The sequence below is a fragment of the Cryptomeria japonica genome, chromosome 8, assembly GCF_030272615.1.
Source record: "Cryptomeria japonica chromosome 8, Sugi_1.0, whole genome shotgun sequence".
NCBI lineage: Eukaryota > Viridiplantae > Streptophyta > Pinopsida > Cupressales > Cupressaceae > Cryptomeria > Cryptomeria japonica.
The window spans coordinates 30,295,867-30,315,421 of NC_081412.1; the positions used below are offsets into that span (position 1 = coordinate 30,295,867).

A 19,555-nucleotide genomic window follows, 5' to 3' on the forward strand; every position below is an offset into this window, starting at 1 on the left:
CCTCCTTACCGATTTCACCATTTTGCCTAGAAAAGGGCTACAAGGAATTAGCCCTATTAGGCCTCCAAAATCCAGTTTTCTAGGGCTTGGAGGAAAATAGTCCAAAAGAGACCCTAGAAAGTTTGGATTTTCTTCAAAGATACACCTAAACTCAAGTTATTTTTGTGGTTTTGGCTCCTTACTCCACCATACAATATGCTAACCCCAAAATGAGGGTTTTGAAGGGTTTCTGGGCCTTCTAGCCGGAAGTGACTCGTCAAGTTGGCGTTTGGGAAACAAAGGATTTTTTCAAGTATTCTCCTTGCATTGGAAACTCTGTCCCAATGTCATGGACCCCTCCAAAATCTTGGATGGTGGTTTGGCATTCACCCCTACACTTTGCACATCAATTTCACCATGTTTCCTCTAGCCGGGTTGCTCCTAGACTCACCTAGAACAAGGTGACAGTCATATTGAAAATCATCTCCAGAATTTTTCCCTGCATATGTACACTATACAATTAGTCTCCCTTCATTTCCCAATAGGCTGTGATGGTAGCATGTGTGGAATTCATGCGGCAACCATTTTACATAAAACTGCTATATACAAGCCAAAACTGGTTGTGTGCAAACCAAAACAAGAAAACACTAATGTAAACTATCTAAAAAGATTGAAATGGAACTAACAACTCTGTAAAACACCAAAGAAACTCAATCCATTGTTGGATTAATGGATTCAATCCATTTGCATTTACAAAAATGAACAAAATAAGCCAAAATGTTGCCAACTAGTCTGAAAATGAGTAGTTTCATATTGTTGAACTTACAAAACCAAGTCTCCAACCTTGGTAACCATGAAAGAGAGGTTTATTATAGAATTTCCCATGTGTGGAGTCTTTCTAGGGCGTTGGACAATCCCTAACTCCATCGCTAATCAAATTAGGACAAAAGTTGCCATGACAACTTTTTGCAACTTTGCACTTTTTCACTTTTTGGCCTTCTCAACCTATGAGACCTATTATAAGTCATCACTCATGACTTTCAACACATTTCTAAGACTAATTTAACCCTCACTAATGCCTATACCAAGTTTTGACACTTTTGACCATCAAGAAGGTCAACTACCTACTCAAACCACTATATATGCACAAAATGAAAACCTAAGAAGAATGAACTCAACCTAGGCCTACATTGACTCTAAACATTAACTCTTGGACCCTCTTGGAGTCCTTATTCACTAATTGACTTGGCTAGGGTTAGTACAAGCCAAAATTGAGAAATCAGTACTAGCCTAAGTCCTAGGTACTCCTGCACCATTCTCCCAAACAAAAGAAAACCACTTCACCTCCTTGGAAATCAGATTCTGATCAATTCCTAGCTTCTTAAACTCTGTCTCAAGAACCCATGTAGCTTCAACATCATCCATACCCTTGCATTTGATTAGGTGCTCCCAATAGGCTTGATGCCTTGTCTTCTTGGCGATCCTTGAACTCAACACCTTCTCGGCCTTTGGACTTGGTTTGGATGGTAATTGAAGGTTGTTCACATCATCTAATACCTCTGAGTGACTACAATCTGAACCTTGAATTGGTCCCTTGTAGGAAACTAAGTCTGCTACGTTGAAAACCGGTGACAATCCTATGTCGCTAGGTAGATCCACCTTGTATGCATTTTCTCCATACTTGGCTAGAATGGCACATGGAACTATCCTTCTCATTTGCAACTTGTTAGGAACTCCTTGGTGTAGCCTTGATTTGTTTAGGTGTACCATGAAAAGATCTCCCACTTGAAATTATAGGTTCTTCCTTCTTTCATCAACTTTTTGCTTGAGTTTGCTTCTGTTTTCTATCAATGCTTGCTTGACTGATTCACGAACCTCCTTCATTGATTGAGAAAAGTCTTCTGCATATCCACTTCTTGATGTTGCACTTCCTAAGTCTCTCAACTTAAAAATACCTCTTGGGTGCACACCATAGACCACTTCAAAAGGGATCTTGCCGGTATTCCTATTCATGGTGTCATTATATGCATATTCAGCTTGTGAGAGTACTTGATCCCATGTATGACCATATTCCTTAGTAAGGCACCTTAATAAGTTTCCCAAGCTTCTATTCACCACTTCGGTTTACCCATCTATTTGAGGATGGTAGGCTGATCCAAAAGAGAGGTTGGTGCCAAGCTTTTGCCAAAGTGTCTTCCAAAAATGACTCATGAACTTTGAGTCCCTATCTAAAACAATGCTCATGGGTAAACCATGTATCCTTACTACCTCTTTGAAGAACAAATGAGCTATTTGGCATGCATCATGAGTAGTCTTGCAAGGCACAAAGTGAGCCATTTTGCTAAATCTGTCCACAATGACATAAATTTTGTCATGTCCCTACTTTGTCCTTGGTAAACCTACTACAAAGTCCATACTAATGCATTCCCATGGTCTACTTGGTATGGGAAGAGGTTGGTATAAACCGGCATTTGTAGAAGTACCTTTGGCCTTTTGGCAAACTATGCAAGTCTCCACATACTTTTTCACATCTTGATTCATCCTTGGCCAATAATAATACCTCTGAACCAACTCTTGAGTCTTATTGACCCGAAAATGTCCACTAAGGCTGCCATTATGCTTCTCTTGTATGAGATTTTCTCTCATTGAGCCTCTAGGCACACAAAGTTGCCCACCTTTAAACAATAGTCCATTTTGCAAAGTAAAATCAAAATACTTACTATGGAAGTGATTTGGATACTCCTTACACACCTTGTAGGCATTTGAGAAGTCTTCATCCTTCGGGTACAAGCCTTTAAAACTGTCAACACCTATGCTCCTTAATTGGATTTCTTGGACTATCCAAAGTCTCCTGCTTAATGCATCAACTACCCGGTTTAACTACCCTTTCTTGTGCTTAATTGTGAATGTGTAGGCCTGCATGTACTCCACCCATTTCATGTGTTTATGACTGAGTTTTTCCTGTGAGTTTAGGAAACTCAATGTTTGGTTGTCCGTATAGACTACAAATTCTTTAGGGAGGAGATAGTGTCTCCACTTCCTCAAAGCCCGCACTAAAGCATATAACTCAAGATCATAAGAGGAGTATTTCCTCTTTGCATCACTTAGCTTCTCACTATGGAAGGTTTCTAGTCTTTCTTCTTGGCTTAGGATAACACCTACTGCAACATTGCTTGCATCACATTCCACTATGAAAAGTTTTTCAAAACTAGGCAACACTAGCACTAGTTGAGTAGCTATCTTCTCCTTCAAGGTTTCAAAACCTTTTTTTGCTTCTTCACCCCACTGAAAATTTTCCTTCATTCCACCTCTAATGGTGTCTAACATTGGTGCACATATTGCACTGAATTTCCTAATGAACTTCTTGTAGTACTGAGCTAGTTCATGGAAGCTTCTCACCTTTGTTACTGACTTAGGAGTAGGCCAATTTACTATGGCTTCAACCTTGCTGGGATCCACCTTGAGGCTCCCTTGGGATAACACAAATCCAAGGTAAACCAACTCCTTAACAAATTCACACTTGTCCAAGTTCATGGTTAGATTTTCATCATACAATCTTTGTAATACATCTTGCAAATGACTAATATGATCAGCCCTATCCTTACTGAAAATGAGAATATCATCTAGGTATACCACCACAAATTTACCTATGAAGTCCTTCATCACCTCATTCATGAGTCTCATGAAGGTGCTTGGAGCATTGGATAAGCCAAATGGCATTACAAGCCACTCATAAAGATCCTCAGTAGTCTTAAATGCAGTTTTGCACACATCACCTTCCTTAATCCTAATTTGGTGATATCCACTTTTCAGGTCAATCTTGGTAAAGTACTTGGCTTCCCCTAAACAATCCATTAGGTCTTCTATTATAGGAACATGGAACCTATATCTGATGGTGATCCTATTTATGGCTCTAGAATCTCCAAGTACACAATCTCCAAGTACCACCTTTCTTTGGGGCTAATACAGTAGGGACAACACAAGGGCTAATGCTTTTCCTAATTAGGCCTTGGTCTAAGAGCTCTTGGATTTGCTTGGCAATCTGAACATTTTGTTGGTGAGTCATCTTATAAGCTGCCTTATTAGGCAAGGATGCTCCGGGAATGAAGTCTATTGTCTTTTCCTCTACTTTAAGGGCAAGTTGATAGGTTTGATGGACTATTTTTGGGCTCATTAAACTAATTTCTTCTTGGATGTTCCACTGTAGACCATTTAGGTACCTAGCAACCTTGAGACTCTCCTCTTCCACTGCATGAGATCTAAGGCTAAGTTTGTGAAACTCTTCCATATAGCTACCAACATCAAGGTCTTTTTGTCTTAAGTTTTGCCTCTTCCTATGAATTTTCACTTCATAGTCATCAGGGAGATAGACTTCTTTGATTTTGACTAACATCCCTTTCCAAGAAGAGATGGGTGCTTTGCCCATTTCCTTCCTCTCATCTTGCACAAATTTCCACCATGTGAGAGCAACTCCTCTCACCCTTGACTTGGCCACTTTGACTCTCTGGACTTTAGTTATGCCTTCACATTCAAAATAGTTCTCCATACCTTCTATCCATTATAGGACTACTTTTGCCTCCATATTACCAGTGAACAATGGCAATCCTTCTAGTGATTTACCACTTAAGGCCTTCAATGCCTTCAGGAAAGCTTCTTGTTCTAGGACAGGGTCAGGTTCAGGTACTTTGTCAATCTCTGATAGCTCTTTACCCTTCCCTTCTACTCCTTCAACCTTTGCCAACACTTCATCTGCCTTGGTTTCAATCTCACCAAGCTTACTCTCCAATTCAAGCAATTTCTCCTTCAGGAGTCTATTTTCTTCCTCCCAATCATCCACTTTCTTTTCCAGCTCTGCATTGGTCACCATTTTGTTATCTCCTACAGATTCCACTGAGGACATCTACTCACCTAGCCCAAATCTTATAGGCTCTGATACCAATTTGATAGGGGTTCACCTAGTTTGCTCAACACTTCACCTAGTTGGTGTTGCTCAATTCCACCAACTCTCGAGGCCTAATTGCATTCTAGACCTCCAAGTCCTTCTCAATATCTTCTGGGGCTTTCTTCTTAACCATTCCAAGGTGTTTTCTTCAAGTGTTTTAGCTAGGAACCCTACCAAGTTACAATGCTTCCCATGTGCTCAATTATGGCTTTCTTGGCTTCAACTTGTCAAATTGACCTCCTACTATTGTGAGTTGATGTAGAGGTGTGGAGGTGGCTAGTAACATGTTTTTAATGCCTTTTGGGTCCATTTGAGATTTGTAATCTTTTCCCTCCTTACCGATTTCACCATTTTGCCTAGAAAAGGGCTACAAGGAATTAGCCCTATTCGGCCTCCAAAATCCGATTTTCTAGGGCTTGGAGGAAAATGGTCCAAAAGACCCCATAGAAAGTTTGGATTTTCTTCAAAGATACACCTATCCTCAAGTGATTTTTGTGGTTTTTTCTCTTTACTCCACCGTACAATATGCTAACCCCAAAATGAGGGTTTTGAAGGGTTTCTAGGCCTTCTAGCCGACAGTGACTGGTCAAGTTGGTGTTTAGGAAACAAATGATTTTGTCAAGGCTTCTCCTTGCATTGAAAACTCTTTCCCAAATTCATGGACCCATCCAAAATCTTGGATGGTGTTTTGGCATTCACCCCTACACTTTGCACATCAATTTCACCATGTTTCCTCTAGCCGGGTTGCTCCTAGACTCGCCTAGAACAAGGTGACAGTCATATTGAAAATAATCTCCAGCACTTGTCCCTGCATATGTACATTGTACAAGTGGTTTCCCTTCATGTCCCAACAGGCCATGATGGTAGCACGTGTGGAATTCATGGGGCAACCATTTTACATAAAATTGCTATATACAAGCCAAAACTGGCTGTGTGCAAACCAAAACAAGAAAACACTAATGTAAACTATCTACAAAGATTGAAATGGAACTAACAAATCTGTAACACACCTAAGAAACTCAATCCATTTATGGATTAATGCATTCAATCCATTTGCATTTACAAAAATGAACAAAACAAGCCAAAATGCTGCTAACTAGTCTGAAAATGAGTAGTTTCAGATTGTTGAACTTACAAAACCAAGTCTCCAACCTTGGTAACCATGCAAGAGAGGGTTATTATAGCATTTACCATGTGTGGATTCTTTCTAGGGCGTTGGCCAATCCCCAACTCCATCGCTAATCAAATTAGGACAAAAGTTGTCATGACAACTTTTTGCAACTTTGCACTTTTCACTTTTTGGCCTTCTCAACCTATGAGGCCTATTCTAAGTCATCACTCATGAATTTTAACACATGTCTAAGACTAATTTAACCCTCACTAATTCCTATACCAAGTTTTGACACTTTTGACCATCAAGAAGGTCAACTACCTACTCAAACCACTATTTATGCACAAAATGTAAACCTAAGAAGAATGAACTCAACCTAGGCCTACATCGACTCTAAACACTAACTCTTGGACCCTCCTAGAGTCCTTATTCACTAACTGACTTGGCTAGGGTCAGTACAAGCCAAAATTGAGAAATCGGTACTAGCCTAGGTCCTAGGTGCTCCTGCACCATAAAGTCATAGATCCATAGAGCAAGCCTTGCAAATTTATTGGATACCTAGATGGTGTCAAAGGCCACATATTTCTCTATCTCACCACTCATGAGTTTTTCATAAAGAGGAGTGTTTGTTTTGAAAATAAATCTTCAAGTTTTTATTCTCTATCCTTCATAACTTTGGAGAACTTCAACATGATGGTATTTCTTTAAATGATTTTAATCCTCCTAGTCTTGAGGAAGAGTCTGGTTCCCCCACTTTTGATGATAACAACAATGATAAAGTGTTATCACTTTCCACACCAAGTCATCATTTAGAGTATATTCTAAATACTCCAAATTCCACAACCACTTGACCATTTTGGGCTAACCAAAAATTACAATTAGTAGGTGATTGCACTGGGGATGTTTTAGAAACTAGATAACACAACCACAATTTTAGCAAGCTCCACATCTCTTCATTGCCTCATATTTTGATTCATAATCATTTCAGGAAGCTTTTGGGATCCTTAATTAGGATATTACTATGCATGAACAATTCAATTCTTATGAAAAAATTGCACTTGGTATTTAGTTCCCCTTCCAAAGGGAAGAGAAACTTTCTCATTGCAAGTGGATTTATTGAAATTTTTTTATAGCAAATGAGATAGTTGATAGGCATAAGGCTTTCTTGGTTGCTAAAGGATTCCCCCAAGTTCCTAGGATTTTCGTCTAAAAATTGTGCACTAGTTTTCACAATGAATTCCATTTGACTTCTTCTTATTATAGCTTCAACCCACCATCGAGAAGTTCATTATATGGATGCGAAAAGTGCATTTTTTCATAATGATTTTTAGGAGAAAATTGACATGGAGGAACCATAGGGGTTCATTTATGATTCCTCACTTCTTTACTAAATTTAGAAGTCTCTCCATGGTCCCAAATAGGTCCCTTAAGCCTAGTATTCGACCCCTTCCTTCTATCATTTGGGTTCATTCGATGTCACTCGAATCTAAATGTTCATATTTTGCAATAGGTTGAGACTCACATTTCCAGTTCTATATGTTGATAACTTGTTGATCATATGGAGTCACTCATCCATCATTCAAGCAAAAAAAAAATTCTTCATGATTTTTTTACTGTTAGACTTGTGTCTTTTACATTACTTCTTGGGGACTGAAATTATCCAATCATCTCTATACTATCTTCATTGCACTACCAAACTATGCACATTATATGCTCTCTATATTTCACACGGCTCATAGTAAGCCAAATTTGACTCCATTTTTGTCAACTATTAAACCTAAGGCTTATTGGACTTCATTGTGGGGGACACTACTTTGTGTTGCCAATTAGTTGGGAGTCTCATACACTTTACTTATACTAGGTCTGGCATTATATATGTCATGGGCATAGTCTCTTGGAGTCTTAACGAGCCATTAATGCTACTATTAATGCCATTTGCTTCATCATATTTTAATTGAGTTTAGCATTCTATTTCAAAATTGTATAGTCATTTTTCTCATAACTATAGTGTAATAAAAATATCATAGAATCTAATTAATCACCAATAGACCAACAACATTGAGATACATATGCACTATATCCTGAAGTTGAATCATATTCACATCATTGATCTTCAACAATGTTTGACATTAAAGTAGATTGAAAGTATCTACACCAAAATCTTCATCAAAAGCAAGTTTCCTTCATTTGGAGCTTTCTTGGGATGTGGTAGGTGTCTTCGTTTGAGTTTCTTCTTAGTCCCCCTTTTCTCTCTTTTGGGAGGAGTTTTATTCCTTTCATTTCTCTGCTTTTCCTTATTTATGAGAGTTTGTTTGTACATGGATATCCAACGCGATTTTCTTGCTAGGACCCATCCTTCTATCTTTGCTTGTTTTATCATCTCCTTAAGTTTCACTCAAGAGCGTTATTAACATTGCACATGCTATTTAAGGTCATTCAATTAATTATTTTTTAATCACTTAAGTTAAGCGAGGAAGGTGAGTTGCACATTCATGGGATTACAAGTTTTTTCCTCATTCTCACAAATATGGATGCTTAGATAAGCAATCCCTCACTTTTTGGTTTTATACCTTATCCTTATCTGCATTGGATTTAGAAACTATAAGACTATAAATTTGTCTCTCCTTCTTACATTTGCTAATAACTAAACACACATTTGTGAACTATTTTGTTTTTCAGAAACTTAATTAAATATGGTAATATAATTTCTATTAAATTAATTTAACCTATTTTCTAAACAAAAGATCCTTCTTAGATTTGTTCATAAAAAATTTGAATCTCACCCTAAAAACAACAATTACAAATTTGAAAATGTAATATTTAAAATTCCAATTATCCTTAAAAATTTATTCCCCTCTCAAAATAAAAAAATAAATAATAAAAATCAAACATTATAAAAATCTAAATAAACTAAATCTGCTGAAATTAAAATCCTTATATTCTATTCTATTCTTATCAAAACTTCCGTCCCATAAAATAGATTCCAAGCCACGTGGGTGGCCTAACGGTTAAAAAATTTTCTCCACGTAAAAGGTATAAAAAGGTTAAAGGAAAAAAAGCTAAAGTTCAGATAACGTTTCCCATAGGATCTGATGAGCACAGTCGATAGAGGATAACAAAAAATAATTAATTCAATCGCGTTGTTTCTCTGTTCTTGTCCACACACTCCTTTACAATCAGAAAATTATCACCTTCAAATTCGAAATCCAGAGTCACTGTGAAATGAGACTTCCTTGTAATGGCCTTTATCAGAAGCAATATTTCCTCGGTAATACCCACATCTGCAATTCTTCTCATATCTAATGCCTCTCCCAGATCCGCAGCTACCTACAAAACCTTAAAATTCTCAATACTGTATAAAACCCCAAAGTTACGAGCTGCCGGGAAAGAGAGCTATGAAAGCAAGGAGACCGAGGTTCGAATCTCGCAAGAATCGAACACCCTTTCCAAGCAGTCTGTATTGCAGAATGAGGACGATTTTTTGAGAAAAGTGTCGGTGGCCAAAGATGCTGAAGAAGTTCTGCATATTTTTGAGGAGAAATTTGAGGGAATTGGCGGCGGGGTTATTAGCGGCGAGGACTGTGCGGCCATCATTAGTGCGGCGCTCGCGCGGAATAATGTGGATTTGGCCTTCTCTATATTGCAGGCCATGCGCTGCAATTTGATTCAGAAGACGCTGGAGAGAAAATTAGGAGGTATTAAAAAAATAATTAAGCAAACTCGTTAATGCTTTGTTTTATGTTGAGTGTCACACGAATATTTTATCCCATGGGTAATTGGGAAATCACCGAGTCCAGACCGGTTATGGCGACTCTCAATGCTCGTATTTATTGGTTTTTCCTACAGCAAAGAGTAATTGGGACATCAACCGGCCCAAGCTGGTTTCTGTTTTATTTTTGAGGCTCATTAGCTTTTTTCCTTGGGACATCACCTTGTGTACACCTGTTACGGTACGAGGACTACCAATCCTCACATTTGATTTTTTTCGCGCAGAGTAATTGAGACATTACCCGGCCCAATGTGGTTTGTATTTCATTATTGAGGATCATTAGCCTTGTTTTTACTTCCCGTACTTGGAACATCACCAGGCCCAGACCGATTATGGACAAACCCAATTCTTACATGTCTTTCAGTCTATTTTTCCTGCGAAGAGTAATTAGGACATCACAAAGGGCACATGACTGCATTAATTGTGAATTAACATCTGTGCTTGGGTGTCCTGCCTCTGTAAGCCACCTTAACGTGATATGAGTACTAGGCTATTAGTGCTTGGGTGTCCTTCCACTGTAAGCCACCTTCACATAGTGTAGGTGCTAGGGGATTTGAATGATCTTTGTGAAAATAAATGTAAAGTTTCTTTCCCTCAATAATTTTGTCAGTTTCAGGAATGCTCCTAAGAAAGTGCCCTGCAATTCTATTAAACTACTTCCCTATTTCATTATAAATCTTTTATTATGAATTCTTTAAGAGTGTGGATTGCCAACACTTTTTATCAAACCTAACTACAGTCAAGGTCCTAGTGTCTCCGAAGGTAAATATCAACCTTTACTTTGATACTATTTTGGAAGATTAGATAGGATATGATTTGAAAGGAAGATCTTACATTGGCTGGTGGGTTTTTGCACTACCATGGATCTTTGACAAAGTAGCTTCATTTAATATTGTTTTTATATTACAAGTTCTGTGTATACTGAATTAATTAGGATGTACCTTCAATTTATTTGATTTTATCGCTTTTCTAGTTCTAATTTAACTTTCATTATTTTTGGTTGTTGGACTTTCCTTTCAGTATTGCTGTTTAGCCATGGTAAGCTACCTCTTTTGAGTCAAGTTGGCCTAATCTCGTTGTTCATGGACATTTATATAGTATTTTTCCTAATTCTCCTTCCCTTCTCTGGAAGTGTGCAGTGCCAATTTGAATAAGAAATACGGGTTTTACATATTGAAGGTCTCACTATGACTGGTCTTTTGTGAGAATGTGCTTGGTATATAAGTGCATAAACATGGACATTGTGTTTTTGGAACTAAAGGCTAGTTTGAACTGTAAAGAGATCGGGACAGAACTGAATTTTTTTTTAATACTTGGTAAGCTGAGTTGAAGGAATATTTTTGAGGAGGCCTCAAAAACATTTAAACCAAAATCTTTGATGTGTTGGGGTAACTGATATTTTAAAAATTTCTTTGTAATTTGAGTAGGACAGAATGTGCTTCAAAGGTTGATAGGCACAAGTTTCCAACACATTTTTTGAGTAGTGTTTCAGTGGTTATTTTGTGAAATTCTGGGATGAAACACACAGTGTGCTTAGCTTCTAAGGTGCTTGCGTTCTAGCATGGCCTGGAAGTAATGCACGTGCTCATAGAATCTCGTGCTTGATACCATGTGATTCCTAGCAGTTCAGAAAACTTTCTTATTTATGGTGCTTGGTGGATGTACCCTTAAGGATGTAAAATGTAGAGAAGGATAGAGGCTCAAAAGAACTACCTCTGTATACACACGTTAGAGGACAGGGTAGTGTCACATTAATGACATTTGTTTGGTACAAAATTTAAGATTTTCTTCACCAGCTGGTCAAGTATTGTTTTGATAAATTAAAATATAAAATTATCAAAAAGGTAAAGGTGCCACTGATTGAACATGAGTATGAGTCACCTCAGACAAATAACAAAGATGCCAATGTCTAATCTATCATTGATGAGAGTTACTGTGTTTAGTCTCTGGGCTATTTGAAAAACTCTATTATAATGGCGGTATTGACACAGATTTAGATTAGAACCAGACAACACCACCACCTTAAACAATGTGCAAGATGATCTGTGATAACTATTGATTGGCATGCAGCTTGACTCAACTGATTTTTTCATTATACATTTTTTATAAGTGGAAAGATGACACTACTGTTAGTTTTAGTGGGTATATAATTAGATGCCAGGACATCATAGGTGTTGACTACAGTTTGTTCATTATATCATCAAGTTTATCACTCTTTGAGGCACTCCTGTCAACCTTACTACCAATAGATTGATGGGACAGAATCCATCAATCTCCTATAGCATTAATGCCCTGCATGACTTCATCCAAAGTGATTATCTTCATTTGGCCCTATTAAAACTTCATTCTTCTTGGTATTCAAATTGGGTGTAAGTGGGTTATGATCGATGCGTTTAAACTTTTAATGAGTAGGTGCTGCTTCTACCACCCAGGGGAAGTTTAAGTCAAATTCAATGCAGCTCTTTGGGGTTTTGCCTTTTAAATTGTTCACTGTCAGTCATGGGCCGCTAATCAACCCTGATGGAACTGCCAACAGTATTGGTGGCTCTCAAACTCTAGAATCCTTTCTAATACCTTTGCTAAATTCATTGTTACACAGAGGCTTATACCCTAATTTCTTGTACACGTATCATATCAGATATTGAACCCTCTCTTGGAGACGTTTATGGTGACGTCTCTAGTAATTAGGAGACTTAAATTGGGAATTGTCTTTCCAAAGTTTATAAGATATATAATATAAATTACATTTTTTTTTCACTATGTTTTACAGGGTTTCCACGACAGGGCAGTAGGAAACACAAGAACATGTTTTCGGGATGGAAGGGGATGGGAGGTCTTTTTTTTTTCTGGGACAGAAGGGGATGACAATTAATGTCATGGGAAAATTTAAAAATTCAAGAAATTTAAATTATTCATATTACAAGGCATACATCATATTCGCTATAGAACCATATTATTATAAGGCATACATCATATTCACTATAGAACCATATCACAAGGCATACATGATTACAACATGTTCACTATAGAACCATATTACATAACATTAGAATTGTATTGAGAATTCACTTGAGACTGAACACACAAATTAACAAAGTCTTATTGTTTTCATTGCCAATGTGCATCTATAATGAGTGAAGCAAAATGCTCAAAGGCAACAACTACAGAATGGGCACATATCTATTTTAAGGGTGGGGGGTAGCCGTAGCAGCTGAAAGGGTGCTTGGCTGCACTTTTATACAGTTGAGCGCCAAATATACTAAACCTGATAAATTTAAATAACATATTATAATTAAGTATGCTATCTTACTGAAAAGATGTTATCAGGGGTTGCAACCATTAATGGTAACCTTTCATGTAAGTAAACTCATTCCCTGTTAGGAGAGCATCAAGCAAGATCAAACTATGTCAATCGATTGCTATTTATTTCTGTTATTTAGATGCATAGCCAATTTGTCGTTGCTATTATATTCTATTATAAAATTATGTTCTGCTGAAACTGCTGTACTTTACTTTGTAAACTAAGTTGTAAAGGAAATACTACGCTATATGTACATTTACAATGAAGATAATGCTCTGGAATCAAGACAAATAAGTTCTCAGATATATCAGATGTACCTTTAATTTGGACAATTATTTGAGAAGAAAAATGATTTTAAGTTGAATGGTTACACAAGTGTGGATTAAGCAGGTTCAGAGAATTATTCGATATCTACTTAAGATATGCTTTCAGGCTACAATTTAGAATGACTTTTTGGATCTACAATGGTATTATGATCTGTTAACCACAGAAACTAATTTACATTTGAAGATGAAAATCTCAGACAATCTGTACCAACAGCATTGAAATGTGACGTCAAAGCACCATCAAACAGATAAAGAATCCAGTCTGTGCTTAGTCCATGCAATTGCAAAGCATATTCAGAACAAAGAGATCAAGTTAGTTTCTTCCCAACTGCCTGGCCATCTAGAGATGTCTGGCCGTCCTTTGGACAGTTGAGGGACGCAAAAGATGTCTCTGGCTGTCTTGGAGATGGCCTCACCTCTTGCCTCCTGGTTGTTTCTGTTCTGGCCAGGGACCTAGGACATTTCCAAAGGGTCCCTGTGTCCACAAAACATGTCGGGGACAGGGATGCCTGGAAAAGACCTTGGGAAGTGTCCTCATGTAACATAGAGTTTTCCTCAAATGCTGATAACTGGTTGAAAATAGATAAGACAACAAAAGAAAAACACTAGTAAACATGTCATTGTCTAATTTTTTGCATGAAAATTTATGAGTCTATTTAGCAGAAAATTTGCTTGTCAAATCCCAGTTGGTACTAATAAGAAGGATTAAGATGTATATTTGTACAGAAGTTTTATCAATAGATTAAGAGATAAGCCATGGTAGTAACTTTGCTAGTAAACTGTATGAAATATATATGAAACATGAACTTGAAAATTCTGAAATTAATATATATAGGGTATTTATATAAGTGTAGTTCATTCAAAACCTAGTTGAACTCTCGTCTCTTATCTCCAAGTTACTATGCCTATAATAATATAGATATAAGGCAATAAAGGATCCTCTTGTCAAAGCATTGATGACATTAGGAATCCTTGTGGAGAGTCAATGGCAAGGATAGAAAACATACAAGTAGCATAGCATTTGTTAAACCATTGGCACCATTTCATAGAGAATTACAACTTCCTATTTAGCTATTATTTTTTCTTTTTCTTCACAAGACATGAATTTAGGAATCCTACAGTCCCCAGAAATTTATCTTGAATCTAATCATGGTTTCTCTGTTCTGCTTATGTTAATGGCTATTTATTATGGCTTTTGTAGAAGTATAATTTTATTGATCTAAGTTTGAATATACTTTTCCAAGGGTTTGTTGTGTAATGATAATGTGGGGAACTCATAAGAGTGTAACCTGGGTTCAATTTTTCTTTACTGCAATAAGTCATCCCATAACTGCAGTAGACATGTGGTGATTATGAGGTACATTCTCGCATGACACAGGTTTGATGAAGTACATTTGAGATGGTCAAGATTTAATGGGTGCATTTGAGTTTGACAGGTAAACACTGCAACATAAATGGGTTCTGTATTCTATGGCATGCAGTTCTTTTTATGTTGCAGTTGTTCTATACATTGTTGTTTAACTTGTTTTATTTGTATTTTTTGTTAATGCATAGAAACTTGACAATATATCCTGCTAATTTTATGAATATGTAGGCCTCAAAGTAGATTACTTTTTTCTTGTTCTTTATTCAAGTTGATAATCACCTTGTGGAGCAGAATGAAACTTTTTCTCAAGCAGGTGCTTAGTATCGTTTTTCTGGGATCAATGTACCAATTTGATCTGTATAAATTTCTTTGTGGCATTTCACCTGTAACAGAAGATTCGATGATGCATTGAGGTTGTTGACTTCAGATTAATAATTAGTATCAAAAGAGTAGTTTGATATATGCAGTTTCATGAAAACCTTGTCATTCGAGCATGCGATTGTGATTTGCTACCTTTCATTCATGCACTGACACAATCATTTTCAAACGTGAATTTTCTGAAGATTTGTGGAATATGGCAACTGCTAGGAAGATTAGTGGGCATAATTAGGAATACGGAACATGATACATTGAAGCTTGATGTGGTTAACCTTGTCATTCGACAGTGCAATTGTGATTGCTAGGTTTCATTCTTGCATTGACACAATCATTTTCAAATTTGAATTTTCTGAAGATGTGTGGAATATGGCAACTTCTAGGAAGTTTGGCCAGCATTATTAGGAATATAAAACACAATATACTGAAGCATTACGTGATTAAGCTGCTGTAGAAATTGTGCTATAACTTGTTAATGCTTTTAATTTTTTAATTGATTAATTGAGGCTGTCACACAATATTTTCTTTGGGCATAAATTTAACTCATTCATATAGTTGGCATGTTTTCTGTAGAAGGCAATCTTAGAGATTCTTCCACTCAGAGATGGAGATGGGCGCAGCCTGACGTGACTACTTATACAACGCTAGTGCGAGGACTGGCTGCATCTTTACGGGTTTCAGATGCCATTCAAACTATTAAAGATATCTCCCGTATTGGTGCTCCTCCAGGAAATGAGGTATCTATGAAGATTTTTATTTTAGGAAATTACTAAAATGTTTTAGGTTTCTTTTAGTGCGTAACATTGAAGAATTTCTCATGACATAACTTGGTTGTTATATCCTTAGTTTTGTACATTGGCAGGTATCAAGGCTTTCTTGAATGAGGAAAAATATATTGTTTGTTGTTTAATCTTATATTTAATGGCCATATTACTCTTTATAGCCTATTTGTGTGTGCCACTTCCTGTGCTTTTTGTTTGTCTCTTAAAAAGATGAACTTATGGGTGATTCAGAGCAGTGCTAGCTAGTGCTGTGGGGCCCTTGACATTATTTAACTTTTGAAGTTCATTGGAGTTGGTCTTCTTGGAGCCATGCAACTACACTTTTATAATAATCTCTTTTTTTTTTCCTGGTACTAATGACATCAGTTAAGATTGCTTTATTAAATAGAACATCTTTTTGTTGTGTTTTAAAATTTATGGGAGTGACAGTCCGAGAAGAGTTAAAAACTTAAATGTGTAGTTCAGCATTAACAGTAAGCCAAAGTACTTTCACAATCAAATATAATCTCCCCGAAATACTTAGAAAAAGCATAATATAGATTCAAGGTATTTTACTTAATAAGGAAATGTGTTGCAGGTACCTTTTGGAAAGGTTGTGAAGTGTCCAAACTGTATGATAGCCTTGGCTGTTGTACAACCACAGCATGGAATCCAGGTTAGGGCTGGGGATTTCATTTTGTAATGTTTTTGTTGAGATAGACAATGTGCATTGGCAAGTTGTATCTAGGCTTGGGAAGTTAGAATGATGTGACAGAATTTATGGATTATCATTTTATTCAGAGGATGATTGATTTTTCTTTGTTGAAGGATTTATGTAAATAGAAGATAATTAATAATAGTTAAGGGCTAGAATTTTAGCCTTCTTTCTTGTTTGACTATTGGAACTATTTGGTTGTGAGGTCCCACATGATACCTTTATATTTGAATAAAATTAGATAGTACTTGCGGGTCCCACATGATACCTTTATATTTGAATAAAATTAGATAGTACTTGCATGCTAATTATGGTCCTAAATGTTGCCAAATCCAGTTTGGTCCTAATTTTTTTTGGACCGACTGGACTGATCTGGTTCTGTCTAGATCACTTTACTTTTACAAGTTTTTTTTTTTAAATGTAACACTGACTATGTTTATAAAACTTTCTATAATCGAACGTTGACTGGAAAATCCTAATGTTGATGAAAAAAATTAAAAAACCTAATAATGATTAATAAAAGCAAGACAAAATGGGTTTTTTCCCATAGTGTGTTGGTTATGTGGTGTTGTTGTTGTGGTCACCAAGGTTCAAGCCCCTGCTGGGCCATTGTGATTTCAGGCTTGTGCTTTTGCTGATCTAATGTGCTTGCGGGTTTGAACCTCAGCTTTGATAAATGGGGATGAGGTCCCCTGTTTGTGACCTCATTGGTTCATAACTCTGGGTCAAAAGCCTTTCACATGAGGCTGGAGGGTGTGTCGTGCCAGAATCACCGGTCAAGTTAAAAAGTTTACCAGGAACTTGAAGCAAGACAAAATCTTGCATGTCTGTGAGAAAGAAGAGAAATAGGAAAAACAGCAATGGTTCTTGACATTGTAGGATACTGTGTAAGTGATACTACTGTAGATGATGCTGGTGTAAATCTGTATGCTGCTGTAAACCTATGTATGCCATTGTAGTTGCTGATCTAAAACTGTATGCTGATGTAGTTGCTGTCCGGTGGGAGTGAAGCACAAAGCAACAGCCATTAACACCTATATGGTGAAGATTAACCTAGTTTTGATTTATAATATGCTTCAAAGTTTTATAAATTATAAATTCAAATATAAATCTATATGGAATTAAATAAAATATGTTCAAATAATACATAGAACATAAACCTATATTTATAGTGTTTCAAAATTAATTCATAAAAGAATTCAATGATCTTTAAATATTTGGTAGTATAAATATAATAATTCTTTATAATTAATTTCATTTATTTATATGATTCAATTCTTTTTTGGTGGTAAATGCTTTTGACTGGAGCTATGAAACGTTGAGGCCACAAACAGGGAACCTCATCCTCAATTTAAACACTAAGCAATAACACCCCAGTAGGGATTTGAACCTTGGTGGCAAGAACCACAAGCCATGATTTAACCATAGTAGCAAAAATCTTTTGGACGAAAAAATCGACAAACCAAAAGTATTAGATTTTATCAAAAAATTGGACAAAATAAGCAAACAGTTTTTTAAAAAATGTTAAAAGGAGAGAACCTACTATTTTTTAATTTAAAGTCATTTTAATAGCGTAGAGTTATAGAGAAAATAAAAATGAGAGTAGGGATCTGTTGTGACCATTTCACACATTGCCCCATTTAAATGGGGACCCCCTCTTTTTGCTTGGTTTTGCCTGTTCTTCTCTTTGCTTTTAGGGTTTTGGGTAAGTGAGTGAGTCGTCTGGACTAGGGTTAAGCCTTAGGGTTTTCATTTTTTGATGTTTTTAAGCCGGAGTCTAGTCCAATTTTGAATGATTATTGAGCATCCTCCTGTGGATTGCAATTTTGAAGTAGGGTGAATTTGTCAAGATGTCAGGTTTGTCCGTCTAGGTCCAGTCGGAATTGTGAAAGCAAGTCCAAGTTTTGCCTAAGTGTTAATGATGGAATTATGAGATTTTGTCCGGGTGAATTTTGACCAAATTTTGGAAATTCTGATAATTGATTCCTGGCCTTGGGGATAACCTAATTTTGCCTTGTGAAGTGACTGAGAGCCTAAATTCTCGATATTTTGGCCTATAAAGGTAAAATCGCTCCTGTCCCTCTGTCAGGGACCAGGGCGAAATTGGTATTTTTATGCATCTTGGTTATTAACTTGTTTCATTTGTCTTGTGCAGGATCGCCAGGAGATGCAGTTGAACATGGATTGAGGATTTTGAAGATTTTTGAACTCAAAAATGACAAGTTTTTCAAGGTTTAAGGTCAAATCGCTCCTGTCCCTCAGCCAGGGACCAGGGCGAAATGGCTTACTTAGGGCATTTTTGGTCTTAGTTGATCAAATTAAAGCATCAAGGACGCAATAAGGGATGAAATCAACATGATGAAGCACCCACACTTAGTCGTTTGCAATGAAAAGTTGAACATTTGGCCTTAAGGACAAAAATCGCTCCTGTCCCTCACTGAAGGACCGGAGCTTGTTTCTTAAAATTGCAGTGTCTTTGCAGGACCAAGATAATTTTTGGATTGGAAGAGATCAAGGAGGACACGTTTTGTCCATTGAATATAATTTGAAGTAATTTGCAAACAAGGAAATATGCCAGAATGACAAAATCGCTCCTGTCCCTCACTGAAGGACCGGAGCTTGAAATCCCAGATCGCCTTATCCTTGCAAGATTTGAACGATTTCATGATTCGAGAAGAACAAGGAAAGTGTGTTTTATCCATTGAATATAACTTGAATGGGCCACCATGGAAAAATCGACCCAAGAAGTCAAGGCGCTCCTGTCCCTCTCCCAGGGACCAGAGCGATTTTCTTAAAGGACAAGTTTTTGGCAAAGGTGAAGTGAGTTTTAAGTTTGAGGCAAATAAAGGAAGGCGTAACCACTCTATTGAAGATAATTTCGAAGATTGCAAAGAGCAAGTGAAACCTATT

General features: G+C 36.9%; 1 protein-coding gene across 9 annotated transcripts in view; it reads left to right on the forward strand.

Moving 5' to 3' along the window:
• The first annotated feature begins 9,099 nt into the window (after positions 1 to 9,099).
• LOC131034612 (uncharacterized) overlaps positions 9,100 to 19,555 on the forward strand; it is a 68,156-nt gene continuing 57,700 nt past the window's right edge. For 3 of the 9 annotated variants that reach the window (XM_057966149.2, XM_057966152.2, XM_057966155.2), the window contains exons 1-3: positions 9,102 to 9,727; positions 15,725 to 15,906; positions 16,529 to 16,606. In XM_057966149.2, coding sequence (XP_057822132.2) covers positions 9,271 to 9,727; positions 15,725 to 15,906; positions 16,529 to 16,606 — 717 coding nt within the window. In that variant the 5' untranslated portion in view covers positions 9,102 to 9,270. Of the gene's footprint in view, positions 9,728 to 15,724; positions 15,907 to 16,528; positions 16,607 to 19,555 lie in introns of all 9 variants that reach the window. The other 6 variants (XM_057966154.2, XM_057966156.2, XM_057966157.2 and 3 more) reach the window with 5 other exon arrangements.